The 21,768-nt window shown below is 38.9% G+C and overlaps 1 protein-coding gene across 3 annotated transcripts in view; it reads right to left on the reverse strand.

The window, feature by feature from the left end:
• Positions 1-21,768, reverse strand: part of CDC7 (cell division cycle 7) — a 56,914-nt gene that overhangs the window by 7,734 nt on the left and 27,412 nt on the right. For 2 of the 3 annotated variants that reach the window (XM_081307672.1, XM_081307673.1), the window contains exon 12: positions 19,596-20,301. The exons of the other annotated variant lie outside the window; for it this stretch is intronic. In XM_081307672.1, the coding sequence (XP_081163798.1) occupies positions 19,910-20,301 (392 nt within the window). In that variant the 3' untranslated portion in view covers positions 19,596-19,909. Of the gene's footprint in view, positions 1-19,595; positions 20,302-21,768 lie in introns of those variants that run through there. 3 annotated transcript variants of the gene reach the window in all.

Consider the following 21,768-nt stretch of genomic DNA (forward strand, 5'->3'; position numbering starts at 1 on the left):
TGAGGCTGGCTTTGAACTCATGATCCTCTTGCCTCAACTTCCTGAATTGCTGGGATTACAGGCCTGCACCACTGCACCTAGCTCCTTCAACATTCTTTTTTTTTTTTTTAAAGAGAGAGTGAGAGAGGAGAGAGAGAGAGAGAGAGAGAGGGAGGAGAGAGAGAGAGAGAATTTTTGATATTTATTTTTTACTTCTCGGCAGACACAACATCTTTGTTGGTATATGGTGCTGAGGATCGAACCAGGGTAGCACGCATGCCAGGCGAGCGCGCTACCGCTTGAGCCACATCCCCAGCCCACCTTCAACATTCTTATTGTCCGTTGTGTAAATTATAAAGCTTCAGAATAATGTGTTTTGGAATTTTCTAGGTAGAAAGCTTGGATTAACTCCATGTGTTATATTTAGACAAAGTGAAAAAGGGTCTCTTGGTCTGGCTGCCTGCCTCTGAGAGGCAGAGGTGAATTAGGGAGGACTCCAGGCTCCAAGGATGCTGAGAACCTCAGGCTTGAGGATGCTCTGTGGTAGAAGGGTGGAATCCAAGAGATGGTTCAAAACACCCTTCTTCCTCCTGTTGATTGTGATATGTGAGGCACTGTCCTGGGCATTGGAAATGTGTCCTGGGCTCATCAATGAGGAAAATGTCTTTACTAGAGTGCTTTAATACAGACTTTTTTTTTCTCCCAAGAGAAAAAAGACTTTTATATACATTAAGTAATGACTATGCATTGTGAAACCATGCAATTCTGAGCTAGAAGTATGGATCTTCAGTAACAGACTTGAGATGACCATACTTAGGCCTAAATCCTACCTATGCTTCTAAATTAGCTATGACCCTAGGGAAATTATTTAAGGATTTTAGCCCAGATTCTTGCACCTATAATGTGGGGACAACCTCACAGTTATATTGTTGAAAACTAAATAAGATTACCTAAATTAAGCATTTAGCACAGTGAGGGCTAAGTAATGAACACAATGGTGCAGACCCTTGGAGGCAGGAATTGCATCTTGCATTCACTTTGAATCCTCAGTGTTCACTGGTGTAACAGAAGGTGTTAAAAGAATTATCTGTTGAAGATCAGAAAGTTAATGGAGGCTAGGAAGCAAGCTAAAAGTCTGCAACAGGATAAAAGACAAAATGTCAAGAACTAGAAAAGGCAGAAATAGGATGTAGGGAGAGAACAGTCATAGCAACTAAGGTTACTCTAAGAGGAGGTGAGAGGAGGAGTAGTGGGTGTGTGGATCAGCATCGAATAAAAGAAAAGATGAAGGGTTATGACAGTTCCGGAGATCTCTCCCCATAAGCTCATTAACAGTCTTCTCTGCTGCCCCAAACACTCTTCTCTGCTTCCAGCAACAACTTATGCTGTAATAATAGCAAGCACAACTAAAGAGGAGAACAAACAATTCAATTATTAGTTACCTACTGTGAAAAAAAAAGAGTCCAGAAAGATAGGCCTTGAGACTCTATCCCAGTTTCGGAGTAAGAGGATCCTAGAGTTGTAGCTGCCCAAATTTCTTCTCTGTCCTTTCTTCAGCTCCCACATACTATCTCCATGATAGGAAGAGTGACCATAATAAGTTGCCCTAGTTAAAGCTCATGCCCCAGTGCAATCACTAATAAATCAAGAGTTCTTATACTGCAGGGTATGAGCTAATCACCTGAGCATCTGACTACAATATAGATTCTGATTCGGTAGTTTTAGGTGTAGCATGGGATTATGCATTTCTTGATTAGTTAAGGCTGAAGATGATGCTGTTTGCCCAGGGACTACACTGTCAGTATCAAGTAGATCCCACTGATAATCAAAGGTATACATCAGCATCACCTGGGCTGGTATGTATGTGTGTGTGTGTGTGTGTGTGTGAGAGAGAGAGAGAGAGAGAGAGAGAGAGAGAGAGAGAGAGAGAGAGAGACAGACAGAGAGGGAGGGAGAGAAAGAGAGAGAGTGAGTGTGTGTGTGTGTGTGTGTGTGTGTGTGTGTGTGTGTGTGTGTTTGGTGGGGAGTACTGGAGTACTGGGGATTGGACCCAGGGCCTAAAGCACATGAAGCACATGTTCTACCACTAAGCTATGCCTACCTTCCCTTTTTTTAAATTATAGACTCAAGGGCTCAGAAAGACATGATCTGAAATAGCATCCCTTCAGAAATTTCAACTTGCCTTTTCCACCAAACCTTTTCTTTGGGTTAAGGGGATGTAAACTGAAAAACAACCTGCTAACCTCAATAAACACACCTCTCAGTAAGTCTACATGCAGGAGGAAGCATCCATTAGGGCACCTGACAGTGTTTAGTTAGCAGGTACTGGAAGTAGCAGCTCTGTCTGATTCAAAGAGCCAGTAGAGCTTTAACTTCAGGCACCCTGGGGTTTAGCTGTAAGGCATGTGTGAGGCTTTGCGGAAGGTGGTCAGTGTCTTGTGGGCCAAGAATTGAACTAAGCACTGAGTGGAGAAAGATGCACTCTGGCTTTAGGGATTCTGAAAGTAAGATACAAGATTTGGATTACTTCAAAGCCACTACTAAACACATGCAAAATAAATCAAACAAAGCATCAAGGTGGTGAAAAAACTGGTAGAACTCAACTGGTTAGAAAGGAGAAGTCTCCGGGTAAAAATTAATCTCACACTGCAGGAGATAATCTAGGGGGATAAGTAGAAGTGGATGGAGGAGGTTGTACACTAAAAGGTGGAAGTACAAATAGACAGGTACAAGCTCTAAAAAGGGCCTCCATGAAAAGACTTCTGGTTTTAAAAATAGGAAAGAAATACCTCTATTTGTCAAAATCCCACAGGGGATCCTCCTCTAACAGCTTAGATGCTGAACTGCTGGGGGCAGAGACCAAACCTCATCCTGCCCTCCTGCTGTAAGTCCTGCACCAGCTGTAGCCCCTGGCTACAGAGGCCTCTCCATGGAGTGTTAGTTTAGTAATTCTTGCTCGGCATCAAAATAACACCCATCAATGAGCTGCCAGTTACAAACCCTATTCCTACTCTCATCCCTGGATGGTCCCACACAGACAGGAGGAAAAGGTGGAAGTGAGGAGAAACCAACTACTGGGGAACTGCACTGAAGCAGATTTTCCACACACTTCAGAGCAGGGTCAAGAAAAAGCCAGAATCAGGGCTTCTAAGGGAGAAAGGAAGGGCAGGGAAAAGGCTGCTTCATTGCAAGACACAAAGCTGGATGAACAACTGAGTCTTTGCCTCGTTGACAAAGGAGAATAAGGGACTCATGCCAGACTGGCTTAAATTGACTGGAGAAAAGCGACTTTTATAATTCACGATCCCTAGCATGTGATGGAAACCCTGGCAAAGTGGCCAAACAGGCACGTACTCTCCAGGCAGAAAGAACTTGAACCATGAGACAATGACAGGCTCCAGGGTCATGGGTAGGGTTGCCCGGGACCTCAGGGCCACCTCAGGAAGGGAGGAAGTGCCTAAATGGGGTCTTGCTGCCCCCCATGGCCTGGGGACCACATGTTCCAGCTGCACCCCCTTAGTCACTCACTTCACACCTGCTCTCTCCAGCCGTGATGGGTCCACCCATGTCTGTGATTGTGTGGGCAAGGCTAGTCCTCTTGTGTGGTCACCTTCAGGTTTTCTGTAGAGTGTCGAGGGGCTCAGGGAGACTTCTCTGTGCCAGAGTCCGGTGGGGTGGGGTACACAAAAACAAGTTAGAGATAGTAACTTGACAAGGATTTACTGAAAGGTTGCACTGTGCTCTCAAAACCTGCCTAAGAGGCTTGGGACATAGTGAATAGTTAACTTATCAGCGATAAAGGATACTAAAGACCTTCCCCCAGAGCCACTGCAAGAACCTCAGAAAGAAGGAGACATTCCTTTTAGTTGCTGATTCTAGATTTCTCATCAGTGTTGGTGGGTGGAGCTACAGATCATGATTTAGACAAAAATAAATGTGAAATTTCCTATATCCAAGTGGTTAGGAAAAACTTTATGAACTACACAGCACAAACCTGCTGTAATCATGTACTGAGTGGCAGTCAGACTACAGATGTGGAGAGATGAAGAAATTTCTGGGGTCCAGATTGATCAGATTTTAGAAGATTCAAGATAGGTGCTGAAAAAGGGATAAGCAGAAGAAAGTGGGAAGGCATTCCAAGAGGGAAGGGATAGCATAACCAGAGACCCTAAGATGAGCATGGGGCTTAGGGGCTTTGGCAGGATCAGTCTGTTTGGGGTTAGCAGGTGCTCTAAAGAGCGTGGGTGAGGAGAAAGCACAGGCAGGTGGAATATAGCAGGGAGCGCATCACAGGATCCCGCAGTGCCTAGGAGGCTCTCAGCTGTCAGGTTCTTGTGAGCATCATCCCAGCTCCTTCTGGAATTTAGTGAGATCTTGCATCAGAGTTCTAAGCACCATAATTTTCATTTTTCCTTCACTGTTACAGTTTGAATCTGGAATGTCCCCAAAGGCTCATATGTTGAAGGCTTGATACCCAGCTGGTGGCACTATTGGGAAGTAGTGGGAACCTCAGGAGGAGGGGCCTAGTTGGAGGAAGTAGGTCACTGGGGGGCCTGCCCTTGAAGGCTATATCTTGTCCCTGGGTCCCTTTTCTTTTTGTTGTCTGGCTGCCATGAGATGACAGCTTTCCTTTACCAGGCCCTTCTACCATCATGTTCTGCCTTACCAGAGACCCCAAAACAACACAGCCAAGTGACCTTGGACTGAAACTCCTGAAACCATGAGTCAAAAAAAAAATCATTATCCTTTAAGTTGATTTTTCTCATGTATTTTGTCATAGTGATGGAAAGCTGACTAACATACTCACTGAATCCCTGGAGGGGACCAAAGAAGAAAAGTGTTAAACTCCTTTCACATATTAAACCTCTCCTGCTGAAAGGATGAGGCTGTTCCAGAGGGACCTTTGAGAGAGAAATATGGATGTCATTTGTCCTTTATGAGAAATCCACATTTCATACATCTTCAAGGAAAGAAGGCAGGAGGAGATGATGAAGATACTCCTTAATTCAGCAGAAAGGCTTTACTACCTCCTTTCTGGAAGAAACACCAAGATTCATTTTGAAAAGACAGCAACCAGGATCTGTCAAAAAGAAAGCAAAAAGGACAAGAATGTTCACTCTTAGTGCTGCTATTCAGCTTTACATACAAGATCCTAACCAGTACAACAGGGCAAGAAAAAGACATTGAAGACATGCACATTGGAGGGGAAGAAGTAATCCTTTTCCTTACTTTGCCGGCAACATGATCTTATATGTAGAAAAGCCTAAGGAATCTGAGAGAATATACTAGAAGTGATAAGTTTAGAAAAGTTTCAGAATACACTATTAAAAAACAATGGGAAGACTAAGCTATGAAAATATTTCCATGCATAATAACAAGAAAAAGATATGAATAATTTTAACAAAAGTAGTACAAGACCAACATATTGAAAGAGAATTGAAAGATCTTTTAAAAATGGAGTATTATGCCAAGTTCATGGATTGGAAGATTCAATATTGTTAAGATTTGTTCATAAGTTGATCTATAGTTGCGTAATAAGGCTAATAGTAAACCCTAAAGTAGTAGGGAGCACTGAAGATCAGTAAATGCTTAGCCCAGAGCCTGACAACAGAGGAGGCTGCTAAGGGAAAATCCTGAATCAATTATTCCAACAGAAAATGCAGGGCCTCCTTGTAACTCTAGAATTGTAGACTCTTTGGCATACTGTAGCAGAATTGCAAGACCCTCGCTTTCCTAATTTAGCAGCCTTTTTTCATGAAGAAGCCTGGGGTAGTGGACTTAAAGCCTTGGTTTCCAAGTCCTGGTTCTGTCACAATTGGAACATAAAACTATAACAGAGTTCCCTATCCTCTCTGGGTTCCTCCATGTCCCTCCTCCCAAGTGGGGTTGTTGGGCTATGTCTGAAGTCACTGCTCATTACCAATGTTAAAAGTGTCAGGCTGGGCTTGGTGGTGCGTGCCTGTAATCCCAGTGGCTCGGGAGGTTGAGGCAGGAGGATCAAAAGTTCAAAGCCAGCCTTAGCAAAAGTGAGGTGCTAAGCAACTCAGCAAGACCCCGTCTCTAAATAAAATAAAAAATAGGGCTGGAGATGTGACTCAGTGGTCCAGTGCCCCCGAGTTCAATCCCCAGTACAAAAAAAAAAAAAAAAAAAAAGTCCTCTGTGAAGTAATGATAGCACAGAGCACAGGGTGGGGGCTGGGGCCCAGCCCAAGAGATCACTGTGCTATAAGCTGGAATATGTAGAGAGTAGCCTAGCAGGAGGCCATGGAAATTTTCACAAACCAAAATTGGCATTTGGAGTCAAACTGGAAAGTTGTGAACAGGATGCTGCTGAAAATGGTGCCAGGCAGGGCTGCTACCTGAGGTTTTGGCAGGCTCTACCCACTGCCAGCTGATTACAGAAGGATGTTGTGTCATCAGGAAATAGGAATTTGAAATGACCCTACAGGAAGGTGTGAACAACAACAGAAGCAACAGAAAAAAAATAAAAATAAAAACCAGACTGGTGGAGTGTGTGGGGTGGATTGGGAGACATGTGAGTTCTCACTTTCAACACTCAAGAAACTTCTAAAGAAAAGTCCATCTGGCATTCAAAGATGGCACTGTGATAGATTCCTTCATCTGCCCCTCTTCTCCTCCATTAAGACCTCCTGGGGGAGGAGAGGGGCATAGCCTCTTTGGGGAATGACTCATTTCTGGCTTAGGATGCCACAGTCCTCCATGTAACAACTTGCAATGGACATTTGCTTTTCTTTTCCTTTTTGGATGCCCAGTATATGCTCCTATTTTTTTCTTTTAAAATCACTTGGATTATTTGGGGGGAAATTTCCTTTCCCCTATTGTACAATCTTGGGCTGTCAGTACAGGCATGCTGCCCTCCTCTGGCCAGTTAAATTTTCTCTTGGATTCTGAGTTTTCAGAGTGATGGGTAAGAATGAGAAAAAAACTCAGTTGATGACCTGATTTTATGGGCTTTGCTCAACTTTTACTTCTACTACTTGAACCCAAGCTCTTCTCCAGTTTCTTAGTTGTTCTTCCATTCTATGATTCCCTGATACTATTTCAAGTAGGGTGTGGTCCATTTCTGTTACAAAGACATAGAATGTGGTTGTGACACTTGCTTGAGGCAGTTTTCAGGAGGGACATGCTCAGGGAAATAGAAAGAGCCTAACTTCAGGCACCCACCTGCAATCTTCAGATTCCTCAACTTTTTAGCTATGTGATCAGAGGTGAGTCACTAAGTCCCTCTATGCCTCAACATCTGTAAAATGGAGATAGTATTACTTTTCATCACTATCAAGTTTAAATGCATTTATTCACTCATTCATGTAATATTTGCCCAGCAGCCACTATTTGCCTAGAACTCTGTGAGGAACCAGAATAGAAATATGAACAAGAAAGACATTGTATGGGCTGGGGATGTGGCTCAAGTGGTAGCGCGCTTGCCTGGCATGCATGCAGCTGGGGTTCGATCCTCAGCACCACATACAAACAAAGATGTTGTGTCTGCCAAAAACTAAAAAATAAATATTAAAATTCTCTCTCTCTCTTAAAAAAAAAAAGACATTGTATAATCCCAGTCTTCATGGGGGCATACAATCTAATGGGAAGAGACATATCGTATATGTATTTACAAGTTCAAAAGGCACATACTCTAGTTTCTCTTCAGATAATATAAATCTTTTGCTTTTTGCAAGTTTAAAGCCCTGTGGGAGGACTGAAGGAATCCAGTAGAGAGCCATGTATGAAAGACCTTTAATAATTATGACTTCCTTTTCTCCTGGCTGTTTTCTTTTTCATCATGACCTTTTGCATTTTGCATGCATGTTTACTTTTTTTTACCACTGATACCCCACTCATCCATGTTCTTGTAGTAGAATTAGAATACTCCAGAGAAATCCAGATTTGGTTCACTGGTTGATTGACATCCACATTATATTTAAAGCATGTATTAGAACACTTTCACCCCTACAGATGAACCAATTATGTGTGTGTGAGGAGTGTCCTTACCTTGTGCATAAAGAGAAGCCAAGAATGAGAGAACAGGGAAAGCAATAGGGAGGCTCTAACACCTTTAGAATTGACTGCTTCTCAGATTAACAAGGTCTAGTAGGAGTTATGACAAAGAGGCTGACCTAAAGTTGATTGACAAAATAAGGATAAACACTATCCCTGATCCACTAGGTAGCTTTCTAATATAACAAAGTCTCAAAAATGATTCACAGAACTTAGCACCACAAAATGTTCTTAGAGAACATTTAGAAAGGCCCTTTATTGCCAGGTGTAGTGGCACATACCTGTAATTCCAGCAACTCAGGAGGCTGAAGCAGGAGCATCACAATTTCAAAGCCAGATTCAGCAACTTAGCAAGACCCTGTCTTATAAAAAAATTTAAAAAAAATTTTAAAAAGGATTGGGGATATAGCTCAGTAATTAAGTGCCCCTGGGTTTTATTCCTAGTACAAAATAATAAGAATAGGTCTGGAGATGTAGCTTAGTGGTAAAGTGCCCCTGGGGGGGGGAGGAGGGGAGGAAGGGAGGAGGGGGGGTAGGGAGGGAGGGAGGAGGGAGGGGGGTAGGGAGGGAGGGAGGAGGGAGGGGGGTAGGGAGGGAGGGAGGAGGGAGGGAGGAAGGGAGGGAGGGAGAAGAAGGAAGGAAGGAAGTCCAGCCCACTCACCCCTTTATTTACTGATAAGGTAATCATGGCTTATTAAATCTCTTATGTATGTCCTGGGTGTGTACTCCTGTGTACTTTTAGATCTCTGCTAAAGCAGTAAGAGAGCCTAGACTATTTCATCATCATATGGTCAAGTCTTGGTGGCTGTGTCCTATGTTAAAAGCCTGGGTTGAGCTCCAAAAGGACAAGAACCAGAGGAATGAGGGTCTGTGTTAGATATTGGGGAGGGACAAAGAAGAGACACAAGTACTTTAGGGTTCTTCTGACATAGCTGGGGAATTCAAAAACACAAAATGCCAGATATCACACAAGGCAATAATTAACAAGAACTGCCTGTTAGATATGATCATATCAACATTTCTGAAACCCAGTTCATCATTTCTGCCCAGTTATCTCCTTAGACTCATATTGGAAGTGCCTTCTCCTCAGACACCTGCATACATTAATAGCAGTATCATCCTCCAGTCACAAAGGCTTAAAACATTCAAGTTAGTTGTTATTCCCACATTTCCATCAACCCCATATCCAGTTAATTATAGGTCCCACTGATCTGATCCTTAAATTCTACCTTTTCCTGACTAAAGACATCAGGGTAGTATTCCTAACTCTTACCATTCCCCTGCTCAAAATCCTTTGGGTTGCTGCAAAATATCATTTGCATAATGAAACACAAGCTCCTTATGATCTATATCCAATTCCTTCCTTCTTTCCTGAAACTATCTTATATGATTTATTAACCATGATTTTAACTTTTTGTTTTGATACTTTGACATCTGAATTGACTCTGGAGGGAACTCCCCACACACACACACCCATCCAGGGCTAACCAATGCTTAGAGATAGTAAACTGCTATCCCTGGACATACCTTTCAAATGCAGAACAACCCACCCCACTTTCCCCAACACCTAATCTATGGGTCCTTTGCACCCATGGTCACTAGTCCCCTGCTCTAATCATCCAAGGGCCAGTTAACAGATAAGTAGGGATAATCCCTATTCCCCTAAATTGGTTGAAGTCATTAAAACTAGCTAATCCTGAACTGTTAACTCCTCTTTGTCTGATCCTTCCCATAGAAATCACCATCAAGGCTTCTGCCCTTATTTTCTTTTGCTCCTTTTGTCTCATTAGTGCTTCCCTCTGTGGCCCCTTGCAATATGTCATGCCTCCTCTTGGGATCTGTGAGTATAAATTAAGTCATCTCTCTGTTGACTTTGTTATATAATATTATAAATACCTGTATTTTAATATAAGGAACTCTATCCTCCAGAAGTAGTCCTCTGTTCCCCAAACAGGACCCTGCTTTCCTATGTCCATATTTCCTCATTTTCAAATAAACTTCCTTTGCGACTACTGCACTTTATAGTTCTATCCATCCTTCAGTGTATTCTCACAAGCATTGTCTTAAAACCCTGGTAATGAAGATGAGTGTGTGAATTACAAGTTAGTGACTATTGTATGCCACATGGCAAGTTAAAGGCAATGTCAGGCCTTGGAGCCTCACAGGCTTTCTTTGCAACCTTCTCAATCATTGCATTGGCTCAGATCCTCTGAATGTGTGCAACAGAAATAGACATTAATCAACTTGAGCACAAAAGGGATTTCCCGGAAGGATGACGGGGAAGCTCACAGAATTGCAAAAGAGCTGAAGAAACGGACCTCAGGTGAAGTGGGAACAAGTGATGAGTCTCTGAATTTCCCTTCATGATCTGTCTTAAATAGGACTCAAATCAAGCCTACTCTCCTTAAAGTTTCAAATGTCTGGAAGTGACATTTTGAGGCATCCAGCCAATTAGATGTAATCCCTAAATCAATGAGCTACGGTAGGATGTGTTTGAGAGGTAGGGGAGGGTCCCAGAACACCGATGGGATCAGTGGAGTACTATGCTTATTAGAATTTCCCAAAGAAAATGGAAATGTTGACACCTGGGCGTACACCCCAATTCAAGTCTCTTACAACTTCCTAATGTAGCAAACACTTAAGTCTTCTATACCCAGTTGGGCAATAGACAGTCAGATTAAAACAGCTCCAAAGCAAAGCAATTTTAACAGTTGAATAAATAGTCACTGAACACAATTCTATACAAAAAAACTAGCTAGATACTGCGTGGAGAAAGTGATGAAATTGGGCTCTGAAAATTAGTTAAGACCTGGCAACTGTTCAAGGATAAGATAGGCATGCAAACCAGGATAAAGGCAGACAGGGTAAAGGAAGTGATGTTACTAAAAGGTAAAAGTCATGCTCCTAAAAGAATGCTATGAGGTTTTACAATATGAACAAATTCCCTAAAATCTACATCCAGAGAAAAACTGAAAAGCTAAAGTCCAGATTTTCCTTCTTATTGAAACTTCATCTTATGCTGAAAAACTATACATGACTCTATGTGGAAAGGAACTCAATGTTCTTCTTTCCACCTACTGCAGCCCAGATGCCAATTTAAACATCTGCCACCCCTTGACTGCAATTAGGGAAGCTCTGGGGTCAGCCCCTACTCAGATGACTAAATAAACACTGTATCTGGGGAAAAAAAGAAATTACCAAAAGAGTCTTGCCTATACATCTATGAAGATTTCAGATGCTCCATCAAGGAGAAATTTCTGAAAGTCTTTGAGCACAGCAAGGATAAAGTACTTTAGAATGCTTGATGATAGGGTTAAGCACAGAGTTCTTAGCCAATAACATTACTATACAAGGAGAGTTTGCCACAACATTTCATAACTCAAGTGCAGGCCCAAGGCCACGTTGTTGCAACATATTTGGATCCATCTCACATTGTAGTGATGAGAGAGCGTGAAGAATTTAACAATATTAGACTCATTGGTATTATCGAAATGATCTTCTTTATTGAAAGCAGCAAGGTATATCTCACAACTTCTCAAAGTCAAAGATCAAGTTAAAAATTTGATATGGGGGTGGAAAAATGTAAAAGCTTCTTCACTTACTCCAGAGGCACAAGAGGAGATGGACCATGAAGAATATAGGGAGAGGGAAAGCTGAAGAAGGAAATTATGCAGGGAAGAGTTACATTATCTGCATTATTTCTACTGTTGAAGTGGGTGAAAGTGAGGGCAACAGAACCCTCTCACCTTTAACAGCAGAAAGATAATCTGTTGATTAAGGGAGAAAATCAGTTAATCTTTCTACAGGTCCACTATGCTTCAGTTACTGCTGCATTTTCTTTGACTTATGAACCTACAGATAGGGAAGCCTCCAGTATTTGTACTTGTAAATTACAACTTAAAAGGTAAGGCAGACATCTCCTCACTCTTAATACATATGTATGTCTCATCTTTAGAACTCAGTTTCTTTTAGCCTAATGTTCAGCCTCCACTGCTGAGTTGAAAAATAGTTGAATGGAAACAATTTCATGTGGCTCAACTTGATACATAAATTAACTATAAATTATGTTAAGTGTACTGTTAAATAAAAATATTAAAAATTGTGAACTTGCTTTGTCATCTTGTCATTAAAAATATCTATCTATATATCTCACATTGAGATCCTTAAAAAAAAAATAAATGGAAGTGACCAAGGCCCTTCTTGGCTAGAGCTAGTTTCTACCTTTATCCTGAAGCCTTCACAGAGCAGAGAAGGCCTCATGAGAATCATTTGATGCTCAACACGAAGAGCACTTCCCATGTAGCAAGTCTTTTTTTTTTTTTTCCTTAAATGTTGCACTTCCACCTCACTTTTTTTTTCTTTTTTTGTGATACTGGTATTTAAGTTACATCCTACTCCTTTTTGATTTTTATTTTGAGAGAGGGTCTCACTGAGTTGCTGAGGCTGGACTTGAAATTGGATCCACCTGCCTCAGCATTTGGAGTAGCTGGTATTACAGACACATGTTGCTGTGCCCAGTTTCATTTCTAGTTAACTACCTAAATCAATAAAGGCTGTCCTACTGCATATTTTTATATCACTGCATCTGTTTGGCCACCAGACTGCAAACACATCTTCTCTCTTTAAATGTTCAATGGCCTCTCCAAACTTGCTCTGCAAACTATATTTAACCTCCTACAAAGTTTGACATGAATTCTAAATTCACTCACTGAAAATTTAGGCCAACATAAAACTTAGTGAAATTGCTATCAGAAGTTTCTCTGGCTGACTCTGCATATAGATGCTGCTGTAGCAAAGACAGACTGATAACAGGTATAGAGTCCTGCTATCATTTCTCCTCACTCATCTCCTACAAAGATTATGTTTGCTGCAGGTATGCTGTGTATATGCATATAGCATAGCTATATATGTGCTTATTTTTAAATAAATATTCATGGAAGCCTGATGATGTGTCAGGCACTGGAGATACAATGTGCATGAACTAGACAAGTTTTGTCACGGAGCTCACAATCTAGTGGGTAATACAGACAAGAGGGAATGATAATATGTTAAGTGCCATAATAGGAAGAATCAAATGTGACTAAGGTCCTATGGAAGCAGCCATCCATACCACAGAGTTGTGTCTACGTGGGCCAAGCACCATTTAGGTGCCAGAAGAAGAGATAACTGGGAGGCTCATTTGAGCAAGGTACTTACTTAATGAGGAACAGGATGCTAAGGAGCAGGATAGAGACAGTCACCTGGACTCAGAATGAGAGGTCGGGGAAGTCTTACTGATTGCAGTGATGCCTGAATTAAGACCTGAAGGATGGAGTAGTCAGCCAAGTGAGGAAGTCTGCAACTAAGGGGAAAGTGCTCTAGACAGAGCAAAACAAGACATGCAAAAGACTAGAAGGAACAAAAGAGATGAAAAGTTTGGAAAAGATGAGGGGGTAGTCAATAACCACTAGCTACCCCTATGCCTGAAAACATTTGTTTCAAATGTGCAGGGGCCAGTTTATTCATTTTTTTTTTCTTTTAGAAGCCTTATTGATACACCAGTTGAAAGATGTCTGGGTACATACCTCGCAAAACATGCCAAAGGAATTCCTGCCATCTGGTGGGCAGAGAGAACATCACAATGCACAGAAAATCACTACTATAGTTTTTAGGATCATGGTTTCTCAGATGGTGACATTTCCACCCAATGGTATAAAAGCCCTGACGTATGTAACTACATTCTCAGGCAATGCTCTCCTATATGAAAAGATGAAGGAAGCTAGGGGAAGGGAAAGTTATGTACTTGTACCAACACTATACTCAGGGAGCATAGTCTCATACAATCCTACAAATAGCAGGTGCATGTACCCCATTTTGCAGCTGAAGAAACAGATTCAGTTAAAAAGCCAGTCTTGGCTGAGTGCTTCATGTTATGCTACCTGCAGTCAGGGTTTATTTTTTAATCATTAAAAGGTGAAGCAGGAGGCATGAAAATGCTCCCCAGTTGTGTGTGACATTTATACTTTAAAATACATTTATACTTTTAAATGTATACCTCAGAGAAATTACTGAAGACCCCATGTGATGCTCTAAGACATTGGAAAAATCTTAGAAATAAACATGTCAGTTAGTCCCCCAAAGCAGAGTTAGCCTCAGAGGCTACATTACAAGGGACATATTTTCAAAGCTAAAAAACTGGAATGCATTTCTAACAATTTCATAGTACTTTTGGTTTAATGTCAGAAATGCAATTTGGAAGTAGAAATGCTGGAATTCCCAGAACACATAAGTGAGTTTTTGGAATTAAAACTATTTTGGAAAAATCCAGGATAAATAGGATCCCATATGTATGAAGATGAATTATATCAGCATAATCAAGTGTGCACATTATGCTTTCCCATGATATAACTTATTTGTGAGTCCTTAAAACAAATTTTTTATTGTTATAGTGTTTGGCACAGAAATAGGAGTGAAGAACATGACTATAATAATTATGAAATTTTTTGCTTGTACAAGGATGTGAAGGGTTATAGATAAAATGTCCACCAGCTGTTCTTTTTCCATTGAGGTCAACCCAATGGAAAGAGCACCAAGATGGAACAGAGGAATTACTAGATAGATAGGATGGGGATGGGGCAGCTGAGAAGCCTTAGGAGGGATCACCAAGGGAAACAGGCTAAGCCTTCAGATGCTTAAGAATTAAAGGGTCTATTTTTAGGCTGGTAGTATTCTTGGAACTACGGAGTCAGGTTCCTAGTTAACCCAAAAGTTTTGACTGAATAGGAGACTTTAAAGTGTTGTTAGAGACCTTAACTTCTTATAATTTATGTACAGGAAGTCAAGGAAATGATATTTGGACTGATCAGGGAAGGTTTTGTAGAAGGCAGTGAATTTCTGGTGGCCCGATAAGAATGAAAGCATTTGGGATACACAGATTGGAAGGACAAACATTAGAGATAATGGCAACTACAAAGTTCAAAGACCACTTTGGCTTAGTATTTTGCCAAGAAAGCAAATTAATTAAACGTAACTTAAAAGCATTCACTTGACTAATATTTATTGAGCACCCAACTCAATAAATGCCAGGCACTAGTCACAACTTATAGGGGAGAACAAGAAAGATATTTTCTCATAATATATAACAGAGATGTACGTTGTTGTTTTTAATTTTTTTAAACATAAAACTCATGTTTACAGGCTGGGGTTGTGGCTCAGTGGTAGCACACTTGCCTAGCATGTATGAGGCACTGGGTTCAATTCTCAGCACAACATATAAAAAAATAAATGAATAAAGGTCCATCAATAACAATAAAAATAAAAAATTTTTAAAAAGTAATGTTTACTTTTTGTGAAGAGTTTAAAATTTTTATGTGATCATTTACCTGTGGGGTTTTAAAATAAATCAAGATCAAAGAAAGGTACTCACAGAACACCAGGTATTCATTTAATGGAAAGTGTATGTGGTACTGAGGTTGGTGGCACATGCCTATAATCCCAGTGACTGAGGCAGAAAAATCAAAAGTTTGAGGGCTGCCTCAGTAACTTAGTGAGACTCTGTATCCAAATAAAATAAAGAGGACCAGCATGTAGCTCATAATTAGAGTGCCAGTGGGTTTTACTTTTTACTTCAGTAAAATAATTTAAAAAATAAAGGAGCTATGGTTATGCTTGCTAAAAGTTACTCATATGCATAGTGTGACTGGTTTTGTTTTTAATCAGAGCTTTTGGGTACAGGAAGATAGTGATCAGCAACATGCCAGAAGAAATGCAGAAATTTCTACATGGTAAAAAAATGAGTGTCTAGAGAGTTTTAGAAGTAACTGGATTCCCCAGGCCCCTGCTCCTCTTTCTTAAGGACAGAGATAAAATAACAACAATGTGAGGCCACAGAGGCATACATCTGTTTCTGATTTCTTTGTCTTGTCCTAGTTGGAAGTAATTTCTAGATCATATGCTAGTCTCAGAAAAGTTACAGAAGGAATTCACACAAAGGGCAAATACATAATTAAATACACATACAAAAACACACCATCAATAGAATGTAGATAAGGAACATATGCAGAACTTTTGATTAGGATGAAATCATCCGATGGTTCTTTAATTTTCTTATTTGTGCAACTAGCCCAAGTGTTCAGTATTTACTGATATCAGGATGTCAGAAATCCATCCCTTGATCCATCTTCTTAGTTTCCTACTAGACTGGCACTGCCATTTTGGAAGTCTGGAACTAGAGATGAATCTACAAGTTACTTATTCCTTATTTTCCTTTGTGTTAGAATTAAATTTCCTAGTTCTAAACCTGGTACTTTTCTTAAAGAATTGCTTCAGTAAGGTCTAAGATGGAATCTGCTTAATGGCAAGGACCTCAAGTGTTAAACTAAAAAATATATTTGCACTTGGGGCATACTTAAATAGAAATTCTAAACCATTCACGTCTGTTTTCTAGTCATCTTTCTTGCCTTATTTTAAAGCAACAACTTATTTTTGTTGTTGTTGTTTCTTTGTTTTCTTTTTTTGTGGTGCTGGGAACTAAACCCAGGGCCTCATGCATACTAGGCAAGTGCCCTAGCACTGAGCTACTCCCCAGCCCCACACATACCATCTTTTGACTTTTTTTTTTTTAAATTCATCCTTTTGAATTCTTTTCTATAAATTGTTAAATGTTTTAAGCACTCAAAACAGAGGTCAAGGATAATTTTATTCTTTTAGTTCATTCTCTTCTATGAAAAAAAAATTAGCAGGTCAAATTAAACTCTTAAATTAAGTTACAATTTCTTTTCTGGACTTTATTTTTAGAATTTTCTCACCCAATTCAAATTGCTCTTCTAAGATCATGCTTTTTAACTTTAGATTATATATCTAAAACATCATTATTTATTAAATGCTTGCCTTACTACTGACTTTTGAGGTTACACTGTTTAAAACCTTGCTGTAATTTGACCCAGCATTAACTAATTCTGATTACTTATTTGGTACATGGTGGATAATGTTGACCTTTCAAGGAAGGAGTTTAACACATAATTTGACAAAATTAGGAAATGACAGCATCAGTTCTAAGAATATAAAAAAAGAATTTGAGGAGAGAGTTGACAATGTCTGGTGTTAGATACCGTGTTCTTTAAAGACCACAGACAACATGCACCAATGTAGGCGGAAACAATACATCTGCAGACACTGGCAGACAGCATTACCCGCCGAATTTGGCCAGTTTCTTAAGATAAATAACTTTTTGGTGACGTGCAGGGCTGAAATTACATAAACAACAGAAATTACTAAGCCTAAGCCAGCAAGTTTTGTGAGTTTTAAGCTTTTATGCAATCAATACCCTGACATCTGTACCACAATTCTGTCCCTAAAATACTGATGCCAGAAACTAAAATATTAACATTACTTGTTGACTTTTGTTCAGATTTTGAAATAAACTAAATTTAATTCTTTGGAACAACCATCTTAAGCCACATTTTTATTTAGATCATTAAGACAACCATAATCATCTCCTTATAAGGAAAAGTTTCATTAAAATGCTAGAGAGCTGCAGCCTGTTTAAAAAACCAATACTTGTAGCTTGTTATACTAACAGTTCCAATGTCTAACCATTATAAATGAAAACACCCTTAACAGTTTTATCTCAAGAGTCTGACTAGTAAGAATTTTAAAAGGCTGACAATGAAAAATAGCTGAATATTCCAGGAACTTCTATAATAATAGGAAATGGCATTAACTCATTACCTTCTTAATCTTTCTCCAGAAATGACTATTTTGTCTGATTAAAATATATGAGGGAGGTAATTGCCATTATAAAATGGTATCCGGAAGGCTTAGAAACTGCAAGAATAGGTATACAGAAGTCCCTTATTAGTTTTATCCAGCACGTTGGGAATGTGTTTGCCAAACTGAGGCAACACTCTCCAGTGGAACTGAAATATACCAGGAGCAAATTTCTAATATTAGATATTTTAAAAAAGATCTTTTACCTCCCTCCTTGAATATCAACAAAGTCTGTACCAACAGAAAATTAAAACAATAGCTCTGAATTCTAAACTTTCTTTAAAAATGTCTTCCTCCCTTGTTCTTCTGGGTAGTTAATTTTTTCTTCCTCTTAATTTTCTGAGGATATGTGAGTCAAAAATCTTAGAGCTAAGATTTCACTTTGGTTACTGAGGTTTACTGTTTTATAATTTGTGATTAATATCCTACAAATTAAGTCAATTAGCAGCTTTTTAATTAAAAAATCAATAAATTATATATTACATTTGAGCCAGGTCAGTATTTGTTTACCTACTATCCACTATTTGCTTAAAAGAGATGTTTCATTAATCTCAGAATAAAATTACTCCCAGTAGTCAAATTTTTTTGGCATTTTCCTCCCTTTCTTCTAAGAGAAGGGGTATTGCTATATTGTTCATGATGGCCCAAATTCTTGGACTAAAGTGATTCTATTGCCTTGACCCCAAAGAAGGCACATGCCATACAAGACTGGCTTAAACAATCATTTTTAAAATCAGTCTGACATAAAAATACAAAAGGATAACTTTATTAAACATTCAAATTCAAAAAGGATTACAGCATAAGACAGCAAATCAAAAGCCATGGTGTGTATATATATATATATATATATATATATATATATATATATATAAAATAGTGTACACACACAAACACACACACACAATTATCTACATTTACCAAATATTATACTACACTTATCAGATTAGGTAGCTATACTGACCTGTCAATGCTCAAAATAATGAAGTAAATATCTGTCCCTAATCTGTTTTTATAATTTATTAATCTCAGATCTACTCCTCCAGACTTATTTCCCATAGGAAGTTTGTGATGCCGTACACATCATACTACATGCTCTACATATCATTTTGGAATGTAAATAATATATAAACTTCTATCTTAGGTCCCTTCCCACTTTGCCTCCTTCATTATCTCTTTTCCCAATCCACCTAAAACTCCAATAATCATTCTTCACTAAATAAGACCAACTTAGTTAAAACAGGGTATAGAAATCTGGAGGGCTCTAGATAGAGGAAAAATTTCAATTCTGTATTCATTTTTCCTTTGGGCAGCTACCTAATAATATTAATATGATGTAAAAAAAAAGAAAAAGAAAAACACATTCAAAAGAGAAAAGGATAAGCATTTTAGACTATTAATACTCACCTTAGTCCTAAAGGCTTTCCCTTATCAACCAATGTGTATATTATTACTTTTAAGTTCCCAACTGTAAACATAAAACATTTAATACAATACCCAGAAACTTTATGGTAAATGCCATATGATTTCCAAAGTGACTATGTTAGGTGAGGACAAAGAAAGAAAAATAAATAAGACAATTTACACAAAAATGTGTTCATGAAATACTTTTTTTAAATGGGTAAATTCAACTTTAAGTGATATTTTGCCCCACGACCAACACTTCCTTACTGTCTTACTGTTCGTAAAAGATATCCTCTAGGAAAGGAAATTATCTTTGTCTATAAAACTATTAAGAGTTCTAGCACCATTTTGAACTTTTCAAAAGGACAGAGCTTATACTCTTACAGAATCAGTAAACTAAGTCTTTTGACTCATTTGATCCCTATCACACCCATTAATTTTAATACTTTCACTTTGAACGCATGTGCTAGGCTAAAACTACTCTTTTTTTTTTTTTTTTTGTATATGGCAGTGAAAAATTTTAGAGAAACTAAGGTCTGATTTTACTTGTATTGAAATAACTCAAAGATTATGCTATCTGTCCAAAAAATTCTCCCAGATATTTTAGAGTAATCTTAATCTCTATTTTATAACCTGTCATGAGAGCAGATAATAACATTTTAAAATAAATTATTTACCCTATTCTGGTATCAACAAGAACATACAGCTATTACAAAAACTCTTCACCTCACAATACACAACAGTGACATTAAATGAAATACCACCATCACAAGTTCATATCTTTAAAAAATGGATGTAACAAAGCTTCTTCTGCTGTTATTCTGGAAGCTGGATTTAAGTCTAGAAGTTTATCAAGCAGGTCATAAGCTTCATCAGGTACCTCATCCCAGCCTTCTAAATTGGTACTACATTCATCACAACTACTGCCACAGCCATTACTATCCCCTTTACATAATGAATTCCCTAAGTGTTGTGCCTGGGATGTTTGTATGATGTAAGAAGCTTTCTGGTCAGTCTTCTCTGAAAAGGATGGGTCATACGTACATCCTTGACTATCACTTGTTAATCTGGAAGTATTAGAATCTCGACCCCTGAGTCTCTCACAGAGTTTCCTTAAGTCTTGTGCTGGGACTTCTTTGCTACATAATATTGATTTGCCTAAAAGAAAAAACAAAAATACATACACACATATTTCATTATATTAGTTGCATATATCAAAAGCATCTGTCATGGGAAAGAGGCAAGTCCAGCCATGTGCTTTATGAGTATATACACATATATGCATACACACAGAATATTAACACAGAGCACCACATGCATTTTTTTTTTCTGGTGGGGGTAGTGGAAATTGAACCCAGGGGTACTTTATCACTGAGCTATATCCCCAGCCCTTTTTGTTTTTTATTTTGAGAAAGGGTACTGCTAAATTGCTAAGGCTGCCCTCGAACTTGCAATCCTCCTGCCTCAACCTTCTAAGCCACTGGGATTAAGAGCATGCAATACGGTGTCTAGCTACAACATCCTATTTTTAAGTTGTATTTGAACTACATAATTGAAGGCCAAACCATACAGTGAGAAATAGTAAGTAGAAAGCAGCAACTTACTGAGCTATGCCAGGTACTCACTTGACTCTGCCCACTTCTCCAGCTTTCTTTTATTCTTTTGTAATCTTTAGCTGTAGCTCCACCCTCCATCCTACCTCCCATGGTTTATGCTTTTAAGCACTCCACACCCTTGTGTGCCCAGGAGGCTCCCATATACATCTTCACCTTGCTCAAGAAGCCCCTCTGTGATGACACTCAGATGCAACTGATCATGTTAAACTTCTGTCATTTCCTGGGAAGAGTTCTATCATTACTTTTTTTTTTTTTTTTTTGGCAGACTCCACCTGCTCTACTTATTTATATATTTTTTACATGCGCTCTTATTATTATTATTTTTTGCATTACAATTCTTAATACAACTTTATACCACAATTTATCATACCACTGTATACAAGATATGTTAACACCAAATTCACATCTTTGTACATGTATTTTGTACAACAATGAGGGTCTCTCTCCTTCTACCATCCATGCAATTCCCCTTCTCTCTCCCTTTCCCTCGCATCCCTCTTCCCTGGCTACATTACATTGTAACTGACAAGATGTATGTATGTCTTACTTACTAGATAATGTATTCTTTCAAGATAGGGAATGTCCTATTTATTTTTGAACCCCCAAAACCTATACAATGCCTGGTACCTGCTTGTTGCTCAGTTAATGTCTGTTAGACTGAACAAAAAGGCATTGTTCATTTGAACATCTGTATTCAAATGTCACACTTTTAGAGGTACTGGTTTTATTCAACCCGTCCTAAATGGCTGAGCTCTCTCCCTTTCTCCTCATGTTTTTCAGTACCATTCACTTGTTAGTAAATATTTACTTTCTTGCCCTCATTAGAGAGGGTATTTAAGCTCTATAAAAGCAGAAACTCACAACAGTACCTGGCATATAAAGTCCCAATAATGTTTCTCAATGAATTAATAAGCAAATTAGATCTCAAGTTTCTAAAACATAAATGTATTTATAAAATAATTTACCATCAGCTTATTATCAGACACAGGGAAACATAAGTTACGCACAC

Source organism: Spermophilus citellus (assembly GCF_964194105.1).
Source record: "Spermophilus citellus genome assembly, chromosome: 9".
NCBI lineage: Eukaryota > Metazoa > Chordata > Mammalia > Rodentia > Sciuridae > Spermophilus > Spermophilus citellus.